This window comes from Mirounga leonina, unplaced genomic scaffold, assembly GCF_011800145.1.
Source record: "Mirounga leonina isolate KUSES-001 unplaced genomic scaffold, KU_Mleo_1.0 Mir_151, whole genome shotgun sequence".
NCBI classification, from domain to species: domain Eukaryota; kingdom Metazoa; phylum Chordata; class Mammalia; order Carnivora; family Phocidae; genus Mirounga; species Mirounga leonina.
This window is the reverse complement of record NW_023270377.1, coordinates 69,434,805-69,451,089: the sequence shown is the minus strand read 5'-3', so window position 1 is coordinate 69,451,089 and position 16,285 is coordinate 69,434,805. Positions and strand designations below refer to the sequence as shown.

Genomic DNA, 16,285 nt, shown 5'->3' with positions numbered 1-16,285 from the left:
TGAAACCTAAGAAGAGGCTGAGATTAGGAAGGGTTTTTTTAAGGCTTCATTCTTTAAAACAATGGAAATTAATCAAAGTCATGCTTTGTAGGAGGCAAAGAAGGTTTTGGGAACACATCAGTTAATGACCTGAAAATAAAAACTGGCAATTTTTTTTTATTAATGTCTGCATTGGTCAAAAGTCTGTTTAGTGATGAATCCAAATGCTGTTGAGAAGACAAAGGTAAAGTTGATGGTATTACAAATTTCTAATAAAATTTACTTTTGCTTACAACCAAATATTTTATCTGAGACCTTATTTTATAAGCTGTTATTGTTGGGGCATATGCGTGGCTCAGTCGGTTAAATGACTGACTCTTGATTTCAACTCAAGATCCTGAGATCAAGCCCCACATCAGGATCGCTCAGCCAGGAGTCTGCGTCTCTCCAGAGTGCACATGTCATATGCTATATAGTCAAGGAAGGGCTTAGAAGTTCTCCAGTACAAATATACTACCAATTGCAACTCTCAAAATCACCATGTTTAAAAAGTGTTAAATAGGGAAAACAGTATAGTGCTATTTGAGGAGCTTAAGTATAATAAAAATATAAGTTTAAAATCTAAAATTCATTTTTGGCAACTTTGATCTCCCCCCACCCACGAAGAAACTTAAGAGCAGTATTCCATGATGTATCCATCCAATTCTGCCCATTTTAATTAGTAAATTTTTCAGCTGATTAAAAAAAAACAAAACCCAAAACTGGTATCATCTAAAATGGGGCCAACACTTGCAGAGCTGGGAAAGTATGATGCACTTTTCCTACAAGATCAATAAAAATTATTTGTGATACCTATGAAATGATTTAGTTTTGTTGCACAAAACCTTTCCCTGAAATCACTCCTCATCTGGGATGAAGCCCAATAGCACCTGCTGCTCAATGGGCAGCCAGAAGGGTGGGTCCATGCTTCCCAATGAGGCAAACAGAGGACAATAGGACTCCCAAAGGACTTAGTTTCATTTGCAGAGATAAGAAAGCTTTTTTTTAGAATTAAAACTGAGAATGACCAAATAAAAAGAATAAATTGTTTTATCTATGAAAGATCATGAATAATAAAAAATCTGTTATCTTCTGAAGAAATAACAGCTCACATTGGATACATTATCAACATGTAGATTGCAGGCACATGATGATATAATTAGCAGCATAACAAAACTCTAGACATTTTCTCCCTTTGCCGCGAGCAAGCCTAATAAATTAGGAGAAATAACCATTTCAAATGGTTTAAAACAGTAAGAGTAACAATTCTGTATAACCATTATGTCATCATTTAAGCATTATATTCTCAGCCTGTCACAAGTGAATAGGTTGGCTTAGTAGCACATTTATAAGCATAAAACTTGAAAAATAATAATGTAAAATAAAGTAACTGAATGTGAAACTTTGAGGCTTAGGAGTTAAGGTAAAGTACCAAAAAAAAAGTGTTATTCTGTAAAATTCTAAGTACTCATAAGAGGATTAAAAAGGGCACAAAATACAAAACAGTGCTGATTATAAATTCAAGAAATTTTCACTCATTAATCTAATGCCCCAATTTCTTTCTAAAATTCCCAGGTTATTGTGGCCTTTATTTGCCCTTTACTTTTTCTCACAAAACACATGGCAGAGTTTTTAACCCCACAGATGGATATCTTAGTGCTTTCTCTGTCACTCAGACCCTTAGTATGCCCCCTTCCTGGGTGTACGATTTTGTAAATATTTTTCTTCACTTCTTTCTTGTATTGTGTCTATTTTGTCTTTCCTGGTAGCTGGTGAGATGCTGGAGAGCAAGGACCAGATATACACTCCCTAACCTTTTCCAATATCAAGTGCAGAGAACAGTGCTCTGGGATCAGTCCGGAAATACAACCTATTAGTTAGTATTTCAGTCCTTCGTGAACCTTCATGAACCTCAGCAATTTTTCAACAAGCTTAAAAACTTAACCTAATTCCAGAATATAGATGTTACAGCCAACATTGGAAATCATCTGCCAGACATTGTGTTTATAGTACCAGAGTTATAAGCAAGTTAACTGTTGATATTAACATCTAATCTCACTTTTAGGATTTAGGTTTTCCTATTTGTCATCTAGAAACTGTTCTCCATCCTCTAAAATGACAAATGCATCCATTTAAGAATTAGCTAAAAGACAGCATATGGAGAGGGAAGTGTTCAGTTCTGCATGTTTTCTTTCCCAGGAGGTCTAGGTGTTGATTTTTGCCCCCCTCCTTTTTGTCTCTCTCTCACCATCTTTGACACACTTCTTTTCCAGTGCTTATTTGAAAAACTAAAATATTCATGTAATTATGTTAAGGGGACAAAATACATTAAGAAAAAGTAAGGAATTCAGCTATGGGAGATACATATTCGGTTTATTTTTGGCTTAGCCATCACCATCCCCTTTACACTTCCCCTTCATATTAAGAAATGTTCAGGGGCGCCTGTGTGGCTCAGTCAGTTAAGCCTCCGACTCTTGGTTTCAGCTCAGGTCATGATCTCAGGATCCTGGGATGGAGCCCCTCATCGGGCTCCAGGCTCCAGCTCCGTGCTCAGCAGTCAGCAGAGAGTCTGCTTCTCTGCCTCTCTCCCTCTCCCTCTGCTCAAGCGCTCATGCCCTCCCTCCCTCCTCCAAGCGCTCCCTCGTGCTCTCTCTCTCTCTAAAATAAATAAATAAATAAATATTTTAAAAGAAAGAAAGAAAAGCTTAGTTTCTATTATCAAATTTGTGTGTATGCTCAAATTTGTATGTATGCTTCACACACCTAATTCTAAGGAGACATTTTGCTGTGTATCATCATCTGGCCAAGCTCCCACTGTTAAACGTCTGTATCATCCAAGTGCTGCCTCTCATGAGGCACTGACAACTTCCATCAGGTTTTACTGTTTATCCATTAAAATAACAGAACAGAGAAACCAGAACATTTAAAATAATTCCACATAAAATCTCCAAGTCCAATGTTCAATTTTGAATATATTGTTTGATTTTACACCAAATATTATGACATTGCATTTAAATCACTCACATATCATTACTACATTTTCTTTAATAAAGCTATGTTACATTGAATATAGTACTTCCACTTAACGACTGCTTATTCCTCTAATCCCAATGAATGGGATAACAAGCTAATCCCAAGAATGTCATGTTTAGGGTCATGCAACAGTCAGTAATTGAGAGATAACTAATTTTGGACACCTCAATGCTAGTTTACATTTTAGTTGTTATCCATTAAATGAATAAATGTTTTTATCAAGTCTGAAATACATTTTTTAAAAAAGGCAATATGCTTGAAAATTGAGCAGGAAAAAGTTTGAACTGTGCAGGTGGGCACCACTGACAAGAAGCAAAGACCAGGCTAATCACCAGTTCATCACATGTAACACTTCCCCCCTCAGTCTAATACTAGGAGATTTTTTTTTCTGGCACTATATGCTTTAATGAAGAGTGCACAAAAAGGTACTTTGATTCCATAGGTTAAGCCCTGACCAATTAATATGTGATTCCTCTTAGGGATCTTACTCAATTCATAAAACAGCTTAACGTTGTCATGATAGGGACAAAATAAATCAAAACACAAATCAAAATATAATAAGATTTCCATAGAAAATTAGACTGGATTATCATGTTTGTTGACTTTGGTCTACAACTTTTTTCCTGGTCTAAAAAAATTTTGCATATACTTATTCCAAATAATAATAGTCACTAACAAGCATTGATTTAGCACCTACTGTTCCGTGGATCAGGCAAGAAACTAAGGAGGTGTTGATATCCCTTGCAGAGAGACATACAGTGGGATTGGAGACCATGCTTGGGGAGAATAAACGTTAGTGAACTGAGCATCCAATAAAAAACAAACTAGACAAAAAATTCCTCATCCTTAAAAAGAATGAACAATATTTAAGTGTCAATATGATTTTACTAAGCACTTATCCTTCCATTCTATATATCCCTCATGTGATTTTTACTGGTTAAGCAGACATGGGGGAAAATATTTTATTTTCTGAAAACCCTCTATTTAATAAAAAGAAAAGGAAGAAAGACCCCTTTGTCTTTAACTAAGACCCATAACTTAAAATTTCAGTACTCATTAAATAAGCTGGGGTAATTTTAAAGTCCAATAAACCATTAAGCAAAATACAAAGTCTGAGCAATATATCAGTAAAGCTTAACATTTTTTTCTTGAAACTGTATTACATGGAAATTGCCCATATTTGAACTTAAATTTAAAACCAAGATTGCCAACCACATGAGGTATATGTGGTTATACTAATACTAAATGATTGAAAACTCTCCTATTTCTCTTCACTTATCTTTTCCTGTTTCTTTCTAGTAGCTCAAGATTTGGCTCCCAACATATAAAAATGAAATAGACACTATGGGAAATCCAAAAGAAAGCTACCTGAAGGGAAGAATGCTATAATATTGCATTATAATGCATCTTCATTTTAACCGTCCCATGACCTTGAGTCTTCCAACACCACTTTTAGACAGCCACACTATCCCACTCACCTAAGCAACTAAGGTGTATTCAGGGTGTAAAATATTGTATGGCTGTATTGATACATTTAAGCAAACTTTATTCCCTGTATAAATGTGGTTACTTCTTAGGACACAGAGCTCCCTAAGTCTTAATATCATCCCTCTGTATGGTCCAACCACCTTAATATACTCAGTAGCTCTATGTATCAAATCATAACCCCTAATTCCTACAGAAACAGACTGATACATTATTCCTATGGCTACTAAGTAAAAGTTAAGGAATTCCACAAAATGTTAATGCACACGAAAATTCAATTCAGAAAAACTACTTTGCTCTAGCAGCCTTTATTAATACAATCCCAAATTACATCACTCAATATTTTTCACATTTTGAAACTTAGGTTCAAATATGTTCTTTAGCATACACTTATACAAGAATAGCTTTAAAAGAAACTTTTGTTTCAGAACATTTCATATACAATACTGTTTATGCATAAAAATTTTAAAAGCAAGCTTTGAATATGGTATATTTTATAGAAATGTCTTTTGATAACTATGAATAAAGATCACAAATGTGTCAAATTGCATTTAGCTGGTACAAAATATTAGCTAAGCATGTAAAGAACATTTTGTACTTTCCTTTCTTCAAAAGAAATAGAATAAGTATTTCAATTCCCATCTGTATTTGCATACATGTATTGGCAGTAATGTATGTTGTAGTATCTTTGAAATAAACAGACCATGAGGGGTGCCTTTATACTAAGTGAAATTAAGACAGCCAATGTTTGAAAATATGCACATACAAATCTTTAGGTTAAAATACGTTAAATTATCAGGTTTTTTTGGTCTGTGTAGCTGAAAAGTGGATACCAAATTTAATTTTTCATAACACAGCATAGGTCATATATAATTCAGAAAATCCTTTAGAACAATATGTGCTTATGTTTACGAAGGTACATCAAACTACCTCTTAGAATGAACGTGTCAGGTGATAAAGGGAGCCTGCTGTGATAAGACCACCCTGACAGAGGAACACAAAGACACCCAACAAGCATGTAAAATCGGGTTACTTGCAATCTGTGTCACTCCACACTAAGATATTATGAAAATTTCACAATCTCCTTTATTTCCCCTCATGTCCTGCCCTTCCACAGCATCCTCAGATTTACTCTATGTTTAATGCAGCTGTACTCTATTTCTAATGATTTTCTCTTTCTGTCAATGTACAAAACATACTGAGATGGTCACACACTGTAACAGAGCTCCATAGATTTTTGTTGTTGTTGTTGTTAATAAGCGTAGAAGTAACTAACATGTTTTTATGGAGTTAAAGTTCTAAATAAAATTTCCAAAACAGACTCTGATTGGATGAGTAACTCAAGAAGAATTATTTGACATAAGTTAGTTTTGTTAAGTCTGGTAACAAAATTCATTTCAAGTGCCATTTTAATTGGTATGTATTCCTTCCAATGAAAAGAAATCCAATCCATGTATTCTTTCTTGATTCAAAACCATCACATCCATCTTTCAATTGCAGGTTTAAGTCAGATATCACTTTGTAAACAACCATGCCATTCCTCAGTTTTTGATATAGCTTCCAAACAGAAGTTTCAAAACAACTCTGACAGCAAACACATCACTGTACTTTAAACAGACTGATGTTTTCTATCCCATGTTTCAGGAAGGTTAAAAGGCACACGCACCAAGGCAAGGATCATCGCTGTAGACAACAGATTCTAAGTGAGACTATTAACCCTTTAGGTAGATTAGGCAACACTTGTTTTTAAACTAACTACAAATCAAACGAAGTCTCTCTCTCTCTCTCTCTCTCTCTCTTTTAAATTGACTCATACTACCATGTTAGCAACAAATATGTCAGGGAGAAAAAAACAGAGCTAGGTGTTTCAAACTGTGCTTACCTAAAATCTGCACGTAGTCACTTTACATTTTAGGAGATGTCCCTTTCTGAGATAATGAAGATTCTTTACAATAGGGAATTTAGGTTTAATTGTCGAACTTGAATACCATGTTATATAGGTCAAGTCAGTAATGTGCATCTTTCTCCTGAAAGAATGAAATTCAAGAGTAATAGGATTTCAGATTTCATAGTAGAAACAGCAAGATATGTTTTAAGAATGTCATTTACTGTAACACAAATCAATATTAAATGCTTTATGCAGGAAGCACACTTTCAGAAAATGAGCCCTAAAGCTTTCTGGGCTCCGACCCTAATTACTAGAGCAGGCTCTCGCCGTTCGTCTCTCTCTTCAATTATTTACGGGGCAAAAAGAGCCAAATGGCATTGCATTAGCTATATTAAATGCTATGTACTTGGTTTCTAACTTACTAATGGTACATAAAAATTACTAAGGTGAATGTGCCTGTAGAAACATGGCCCTTTTTCTTCGGCACCTGAGTGTTCGTATTTATTATTCATACAGTTAAGCGTTGAATAGGCTTCCTTTAGGCACCCAATGCTGCATAATTTAAACAAGTGCATTAAACATATATGATATCAAAAAGGTAATGCATTGATTATACCTCAAAATTTCTTTGAACAACCCGTATTTACAATGTAGCTCACAAAAAAATGAGCGCCTACTTGGGTCCCTGAAAACAAATATGTGGGGACTACACAGAAATGAATACTGGGTATCCTCGCTTCTACCATCTTGCTGCTTTCTGGCCACCCAAAGTAAGATGCAAATTGGGGGGAGTAAAAAGGAGGCCCTTGATTGCTAGAAAATTTCTGGTCTCAGTGCTGACAAGTGTCCTTTTTTATGTGAGCAAATACAGAGCTATGTTGTAGGTACATAACATGGACCACACACACTGTAAGAAAGGAAAGCTTATCAAGTTCGAATCAGAGATTCTTTGCACCAGGCCAGGAACGTCCTCGGCCAGCAAGGAGGACATGATTACAACCTACCAAAGGAAATTCAAGCACTACATCCATACTTGATTCTTTTGTGATCTAGAAGGGCACCCGGAGTAGTGATAGAAGATGCTAATCGCTGAAGAAGGCTGATGCATCCAACTTCAACCCTCCCAGATTATGAGAGAAGCTTCCAAAGCAGTGAGACGCTCACTCTTCATGGGCCCAATACATACAATCATACATACATACATACACACATACATACATGAATGTATTTTTTAATGCGTTCGGAATGCCTCAAATCTTACTGTAAAAAGGTAGGCCCACTAACAAGGTACCCAGGGTCCCCAGAAAGTCAGTTGCCATTTGTATGGCTATATGTCACCAGCTGTGTTACCTAAGAGTACTCCAAGGCCACTTTTGAGACAGCACCATTGGAAATGGATCTGTGGTCCACATACACGGTAGTATTCTTCTAAACTAAAGTCACTTCTTTCTCTGCACTAAATCTGCCCATTGTCCCTCCTTTGCAAAAGCTACAGGGAAGATTAAAAAGGACATCAATGAACGGTGAGTGAACTTTGGCCACTTCTCTACCCAAAACACCAGCGTAAAAGTAGAAATCAGTAACCAGGTGAAGTGCCACACCGCACAAAGATCAAGGCGAGGGGCGGGCGCGCAAGGCCCGGAGGCGGGGAAGAAAATGCCCCGTCCTTCCCCCACCGCCCCCCCTCACGCCCCAGTCGTCGCGCGCGCGGGAGGTTGAGGGGCGTCCCTGGGGGGGCGGGAGGCTGCGCACCACTCCGAGGGAAGGCAGGAGTTACCGCTCGCAGGGCGAGGCCCAGGAGAAGCGGTCGAAAAGCCGCGCCGCCCGCGGGGCCCGCCGCGGGGCCCCAAGCGTCCGCAGCCGAACCGCCAAGGTTCGGCGAGGGGCGCCGCTCGGCCCCGCGACCCTCCCGGCCTCCCGGGCCAGGAGGGGGCCGGCGGCTCTTTCCTGTCTAGTCTCTCCCCCCACGGCTCTCTGTAACCCGATCCCCGCACTCCGCTCCCGGGCAGCCGCCGCCCCGCGCGCCGCCCCACGCGCCGCCCCGCGCCACCCAGGCCAGCGCTATAGTTAGCAACCCTCCATCAACTCCGCCGGGGGTGGCGGGGGCTCGTCGCGCGCGCCCCTGCCCGGGCCCGGCCCGCGCGCGCCCCCGGCGTCCCCCGCCCCCGGCTCCCCTTTACCTTCGCTTGAAGATACTGGGGGTAGTAGTAGGTGGCGTACTGAGGGTACATCTGCTGTTTCCACACTTTGCCCATGAAGCTGGAAGGGAGCCTGCCGGGAGCCTGCCGTGCAGGGTCGCGGGCACTTTGGGGTTTCCAAGTCTCGATCTCTCCTGCCTCTCCCTTTCCGGCGGCGGCGGCGGCGGCGGCGGCGGCGGCTGCCGCTGCTCCACCTCCCAGCCCGGACCAGACGTCGTCGTCGTCGTCCTCCTCCTCCTCCTCTTTCTTCTCCTCCTCCTCCCAGGCAGAGAGAAAGACACTGCAGAGCGGAGAGGGCACCCCGGACAGGGCGCTCCCACGGAGTTGCCTCCCGGAGCCCGACTGCTCCGAGGCTGCCAAGGGCTGGCGCGCGGGCCGCGCTCCGCTCGGGCGAGCAGGCAGAGCGGGGCTCGGAGGTGATCAGTACAAGCGGAAAGTGCTGCGGCGGCGGCGGCGGCTACGCTCGGTGCCGGGCGGCATCTGGGGTGGGTGCGCCCGATGGGGAGAGGGGAGAGGGGAGAGGGGCTGGCGCGCCGAGGCGGTGGGGGAAGGGCGCGCGGGGCGGGGCTTGGGCGCCGCGGAGCCCGGGACCCGCTGGAGGTGAGGGCTGAGTTTTAACCACTCCTCACCTCCGGGGCTCGCGGTTGGACGGGCGGAAACCCTGGGAGCCCGGATCGCTTTGTGTCGGGGGTGGGGGTAGCTTGGGGACCCAGCTTAAAAACTGCGAAGTGGACACGTCGTTTTCTTTCCTGAGTTTTATCTTCATAAGGGGGAGGGGAAGTAAGGGGAAAGCAGAGGAAAACTGATCAATTTCTCACTTCCCCCGCCCAACGATTTTTTTTTTTTTTTTTAACAAGAGATCGAAAATGATTTAGTGTCCAACCACAAAGCTGGAGTCGGGACACTTGGGTTCTGCTCCCCCCACCCCCCAGGCCACAACACTAATTTTCTAGGTGACCTTGGGAGGGTTAGTGTCCTTCGGTTTGGGTTTCCCAGATGTGAGAGGTGAAATCATGCCCCCTGCACAAGGGGAGGCTAGCTCTCTGAAACGCACACACTCCTCCCAACAAACAGACGGACCCTTCTAAGGGGAGGTGCCGCAGAGAGGCAGAATGTTATTATCAGAGGACACAATATAGACATCAGCTTTTCTCTGCCTCTTTCTAATGCTGCCAGACAGTCTGTCAACTCCCACTCAGGAGCAAGGAAACTCCCTGAGTTTGGAATATTTTAAGGCCATTTTGAAAGTCACACTGGCATATTGTTGCAGTGTGCTTCAGTGACATATAAAATCAATCTCTCTTTCTGCCTTTCTCCATCTCCTAATTGTCACAGTTCTAGACAGCCCCAGACAGCCGTGGTCCAGTTCACTACGTAACTGGATATAATTTAATGGACTTAATTGGTTCCTGAAGCTGCCTGTAGAAGACTTTTATATTCTAGCTCCAAAAGAGATAATACCAAAATGTATAATAGGATAAGTAAGAAATCACCTCCAAATTGGAGTTCTTGCACATCTAATAAAATGTAATAAAAATTCATTTGTTATTAAATAGACCTTGATTACTTTGTTTTGTCATTTTGGTTTTCTGAGAGTCTATTTTCCTAACAGCACAAAAGGTAAATCAGACTGAAATGGAATGCGTGATTTTCTTAAACAGTTATATTTTTATACGGTTACATTTCAAAGCAGGTTAATAAGATACTTTAAGACAAAGAAACAGTGACATGAAACCCTTATAATCTTATATGATTTAGACAAATTTTAAGGTTATACATTTTGACAAAACAAAATAAATATAAGTTCAGATGAGAACATTTTGGATATGCCAGGAGACAAATCGTGTTCTCTTAAAAAAAAAAAATTAACAGCCTATGTAAAATCCTATACAGAAACTAGTATTTACTGAGCTTCTGCTATCTGGTGGGCATTGTTGAGGTTAATGTAAATCTGAAGGTCAGAATGGTTCACTGTCTAGTGAGGGGAGCTTTAAAGTTCCTTACATTGTTTCAATGTAGGACCCTTTAATGTTTTTGAGCAGAGAACTGACATGAACTAACCTGTGTTTTAGGAACTTGTGTTTGAAAGGCTTGAGGTGATAAGGGAAATTACCAAACTTAGACTGTTCTACTTTTTTCTGGATGATGACAATTCAGCCTGTGTTAAAGAACCCAGAAGCACACACACAATTATGTAGACACTTGATTTATGACTGAATTGGTATTGCAGGGCAGTGGAGAAAGAATGAGCTTTTCAATAAATGATTCTAGGTCAATTGGCTATCCATATGGAAAAAATGAAATTGGAGCCCTGCCTCACAAAAGGGAAACAAAAAAGTTCAAGTGAATTAAAGACCTAAATTAAAAAACAAAATGATAAAAGTGTTAGAAGATAATGTAGGGTAATATCTTTATACCCTTGAGGTAGGGAGAGATTCCTTTAATAAGGTGACCAAGAGTGCAAGATTGATCAATTTGACCACCTGAAAATTGAGAACACTGGTTCATCAAAGGATTCTATAAAGTGAAAAAGCAAGCCACAAAATAGTTATGTCTAATCCATAAAACTATAGAAAGTTAATATACAAAAGATACAAAGTACTCCTTGGAATCAATAAGAAAAAGAGAAACAACTTTTTAGAACATGAGCAAAAGACTAATGCACATTTCAGAGGAGGAAGTTCAAATGTTCCTATAACTTGTGAAAAGATGCTCACACTCATTAATAATAAAGGAAATGCAGGTTAAAATAATAATAAGACACCATTTCACACTTACCAGATTGACAAAAAATAAGACTGAAAATATTGTTAGGTGAAGATATGGAAGAGGGGAAAATCTTGAAAACTGCTTTCCAAAAAAGTGAATTGGTACAACCACCGTTTTAAGAAAACAGTTTGGCATTGCCCAATTTCATTTGCATGTATATTATGACGCAGTAATTCTGCATGTAGGTACATACCTCAAAGAAAGCATTTATAAATGCACCAAGAGAAAAATACTGAAATGTTCACAATATACTAAAAATTCAAATGTCTATCAACCGTTGAATGGATAAAGAGGTTATGGTACATGCACACAATGGAACACTTTGCAGCAGTGAAAATGAATAAACTATAGTTAAATGCATCAACATGCATCTTTTCAAAATTGATGTTGAAGAAGCAAGCCAACATAGAGCATCATTCCATTTGTATCAAGTTCAGAAACAAAAAAATAACTAAATATTGTGTAAGAGTGGTACATGAATAGTAAAACAAAAAATTCTACAAAGAAAAATAAGGAGATATCAGAAAATTCAGAATGGTGGATATCTATGAGGGAGATGGGTGAGATATTCAGGGAGGGACCAAAGGGGACTGGTAGAGATGGTAACATTTCATGTTTTGCATTGGGTTGTGGATACACAGGAATATATTTCAATGTTTTTCTTTAAGAGGTTCATAGACTTTTTTGTATGTTTGCCATATTTTATACTAAAACATTTTAAAAACAAAACTCAGCTTTTAATTTTAATCCCGATCATTTTCAAACAAATACAAAAGCAGAGAGAATAATGAGTCAGCTTCAACACTTACCATTTGTCAATCTTGTTACACCCGTACCCACACCCACACCCACTCACACACACACACACAAACATGCTTTTATTTTTCTGTAGTATTTTGAAGCAAATCCCAAACATCATGTTGTTTCACCTGCAACTATTTTAATATCTACTTCAAACGAATAAGAACTTTTTTTAGCACAATATCATGATCACACCTAACAAAGTTCGTAATAATTTATTAAGATCAACTCATACACCATTCTTGTTCATTTTTCTCTGGTTATCTAAAAATCACTTTTGTAGTTCATTTAAATTGACTGAAACAATGTCCACATCTTAAATTTGGTTGATGTATCACATAAGCCTCTTTTAATATATAAAAGTTCGCTCCCACTCACTTTTTAATTTGTTGTTTATTTGTTAAAGAAATCAGGGTGTTTGTTTTATAAAATGTCCCACATGGCTGATTTTAACCTCCTGGTGTCATTTAAAGTGATGGTTAGTTCTAGAGGTTTCATTACATTGAGGTTCACTTTTTTTTTTTTTGGCAAAGAATGCTTCCTAGATGGAGCTGAACATACATAGGTGATGTGATATGCGTCATATCACATCAGGAGACACATAATGCTTGATTGTCATTTTTAGTGATACTAAGATTGATCAGAAGTTCTGGGTATTATCAGTCTGATTTATCCATTAAAAAGTTCCATGGTTTTAATAGTCATTCATGAGTGTTACCTTAACCCATTATTTCATTTGGTGTGACAGAATTATGCTTTTAAAATTTTATCATTTCTTTTGTACTTATTAGTTGGAAATTGTCTATGGAGAAGAATTTTTTTCAAACTCTTGGGTTAACTTGAAATACAATTAGCAGAGGAAAAGCAGGATAAATTTTTCCCTATTTACTAATTTTCAGAATAATGAGTTGATGCCATAGGAAACTCCAAAGCTAACCAGTTTTAAATAATATTCTGAACTTAGAGGTTTTTACATATTTTATTTGTTCCAAACCATGACAGTCATTATTCTTATTGGTGTGCAAATTGTCCCATCTTTGGCCAATGGGAGACTCTTTGACTTGGCTCCTGTGTCTTCTTTTTTTTTTTAACCATATCCCAATAGTCTGATAGATTTTTTGCTTTCTTGTTTGATAAAATTGTCCCAGGTTGTTGTACAGCTCATGCCCAAACCTGGATCAGCTATTTCTCTAACAAACCCACATTGGCTTGCTCTTTAAAAAAAATTTTTTTTTAAATAACAAATTCTTTGAAATGTGTTCTTCATACTTAGCATGTTTGGGAGAAGGAGCTCATGAAAGATTCTTAATGAAATTTGTGCCAAGATGACCCCTAGGAAAGCATGAGCCACTGAGTGATGTTCCCCAAGAGAATCTGTAATTTACACCTTCGCCAACATTTAAGAAGCATCCTCTAGAAGCAGGACACATATAGATATCATTGGGGATGCAGTTGACTTGGTGCTTGCCCGCATGGAGCTTACCATCTAGTGAGAGAGACAGAAATAAAACAACAGTAAATTGTGGTAAACTCTATGAAGAAAGTGACAGTATGATGGGAGGAGACCAACTTTGTGAGAGTTGGGTTAGAAATTTTAAGGAGAGTTGTCAGGAAAAACCTCTTTGAGGAGACAGGCTGGAAGAGAATGGGTCAGCCATGAGAAGCTCGTGTGAGGTGAAAGGTGGCGAGCTGTGTCCATGCAGAAGCAGCAGCCAGTTAAAGACATTGAAGCACAGGGGCACCTGGGTGGCTCAGTTGGTTAAGCGACTGCCTTCGGCTCAGGTCATGATCCTGGAGTCCCTGGATCGAGTCCCGCATCGGGCTCCCTGCTCGGCAGGGAGTCTGCTTCTCCCTCTGACCCTCCCCACTCTCATGTGCTCTCTCTCTCTCATTCTCTCTCTCAAATAAATAAATAAAATCTTAAAAAAAAAAAAAAAAAGACATTGAAGCACAAATTGTCCCATCCGAGATCTCCAGTCTGGTTTCACTTAAAACCAAGGGTAAACATTTTTTTTTTTAACTATGGAAATGGACCAAACCAATTAGCATTGATTAATGCCTTTGCTCTAATGCCATCTGCCAAAGAGTATTAAAATAATCAAAGGATAAGATTAGAAAGTTTGCTATAACCCCCACTGTAGTAGAGCATTAGCGAACTAGAAATGGGATTTAGATTCATTAGAAAGACTGCACACAGAACTTAGAGAATTACTGATGGTGAGTACTCTTGCTTCCACACTAGGTAACTAGGTGATGTCTGTAATACATTGACTGAACACTTAAAATAGAAAGGCCAGGTTTTGCAAGGTGAAAGTGTGACTGACATAAATGTTAGAAGTCTGAGAGGCTTAAACAAATAAGAATGTAGATAAAAGGGAACCAGTGGTTTGACTGCACAATAAAGTTTTGTCATGAACAGGGGATTGTTTTACAGTCTTCAAGAAGGTTCTGTATAAATCTTCTAGCTTGATATTTCTTAGATATTTATCTTTAGGCCCTATTTTGTAGACCCCTGCCTTAAGAAACAAAAATCATATTATCTTTATAAGTGGAATATTCTTTAAACATGTTTTTTTATCAAAATAAAACACGAATTTAAAAATTCTCAGACTGTGTCCCCTATCCTGCATTGGAGTTTGGGAAGCACTGTTTAGTTCACACTTTTTATCACAGCTCACAACTCCCTTCTTGACCAGATCCTTCCCATTTTTCCAGATTCATCCCCTTCCTCTACATTACCTCTTGGCTTGTGGTTCTTTCCTACCCTCCATGCCTGCTCCTTTCAACTCCCACCATATTGTTGTATAACTCCAACCAAGAAATGAAATAGACAAAAAGTATACATGAACTAAAAATTGTTTTTGATAAATTTACTGAGAGCTAAAATTGGGCACAGTGGAGGGCACTCCATTACAGTGAATATTTATTAACGTTGATGATGATGGACTACTATGTCCTAAATTTAGCAAGTAATTCATGGAGTTGGGTGCTGGTATCTAAGAACGTGGTGAAACTAAGGACTCAGTTTACTATCTAGGACATACATTCCCAGAAACAGCTCTGTTTGGAAAGGGTGGTCCATAAAGAAGATTCCACCTCTTTATCATTTTAACTGACCTAACACAGATGATCATCTCCACCAAGGGACAAATGAAATAATATAGAAACTAATTAATTCATCCAGTGAGCATGCAGTAAGCACCATCTGTGTGCAAGAGACTATTTGTTGATAGGCTCTAAAGGCAAGTAAAGATATGGACTCTACCCTCAAGGAACCATGGTTTTATTCTATTTATTAGCTCATCTTAAGAATCTGTTTGTAAACAGTTCTCTGATAAGTATTATTATAACCTTTGATGACCTCAAATCCCCAACTAATTAAAAATTTTCAGGAGTCAAGGGAGTAAGCCAGTGGAATGGGAAGGGAAAACATTTCTCTCACCTTATTATCTGATTTCTTTTCTATAGGCCAGCAGTCCTTGAGCCAATTTTGGTTAGAAATTTGGATTTTGTGGAGGTCAGTGTTTCCTAGAGATAGATGTAAAATGGTGTGCCCTTACTTTCCAGGTTTTTAAAATGCTTTTGATAAAAATCATTTAATGGCATGACTTTTTAAAAAATGTTTTAAGAGAACCAACAAAATCATGTTATTAAACATGTGTCTACTGAGGGTAATTTCACTTTTTAAAATAGCCTGCCTATGTAGCAGTATGTTTAGATGCCTATGTGAGGTAGGCTGTGATTTTATGACTTCACAGATGAGGTCAAGAAAAGGTGCTTGTGTTCCCAAAATTTTGAGGCTCTTTTAATGAGGATGTTTCCAGTGTGCTTTCCAATAACAGACCTTTTACAGAAAGTCTCCAAAGAGAGGCACCTGGGTGTCTCAGTCAGTTAAGCGTCTGCCTTCAGCTTAGGTCATGATCTCGGGGTCCTGGGATTGAGTCCCACATCGGGCTCCCTGCTCATCGAGGAGCCTGCTTCTCCCTCAGCCTGCAGCTCCTCCTGCTTGTGTTCCCTCTCTGTCAAGTAAATAAATTAATAAATCTGAAAGAAAGAAAGAAAGAAAGAAAGAAAGAAAGAAAGAAAGAAAGAA

At 39.1% G+C, this 16,285-nt stretch overlaps 1 protein-coding gene across 5 annotated transcripts in view; it reads right to left on the bottom strand.

Annotated features, from left to right (window-relative positions):
• The window catches only part of RBMS1 (RNA binding motif single stranded interacting protein 1), a 209,462-nt gene extending 200,351 nt beyond the window's left edge, over positions 1 to 9,111 (bottom strand). For 3 of the 5 annotated variants that reach the window (XM_035007916.1, XM_035007920.1, XM_035007917.1), the window contains exon 1: positions 8,605 to 9,111. In XM_035007916.1, the coding sequence (XP_034863807.1) occupies positions 8,605 to 8,679 (75 nt within the window). In that variant the 5' untranslated portion in view covers positions 8,680 to 9,111. The remainder of the gene's footprint in view (positions 1 to 8,604) is intronic. The other 2 variants (XM_035007922.1, XM_035007923.1) reach the window with 1 other exon arrangement.
• Between the last annotated feature and the right edge of the window lie 7,174 nt (positions 9,112 to 16,285).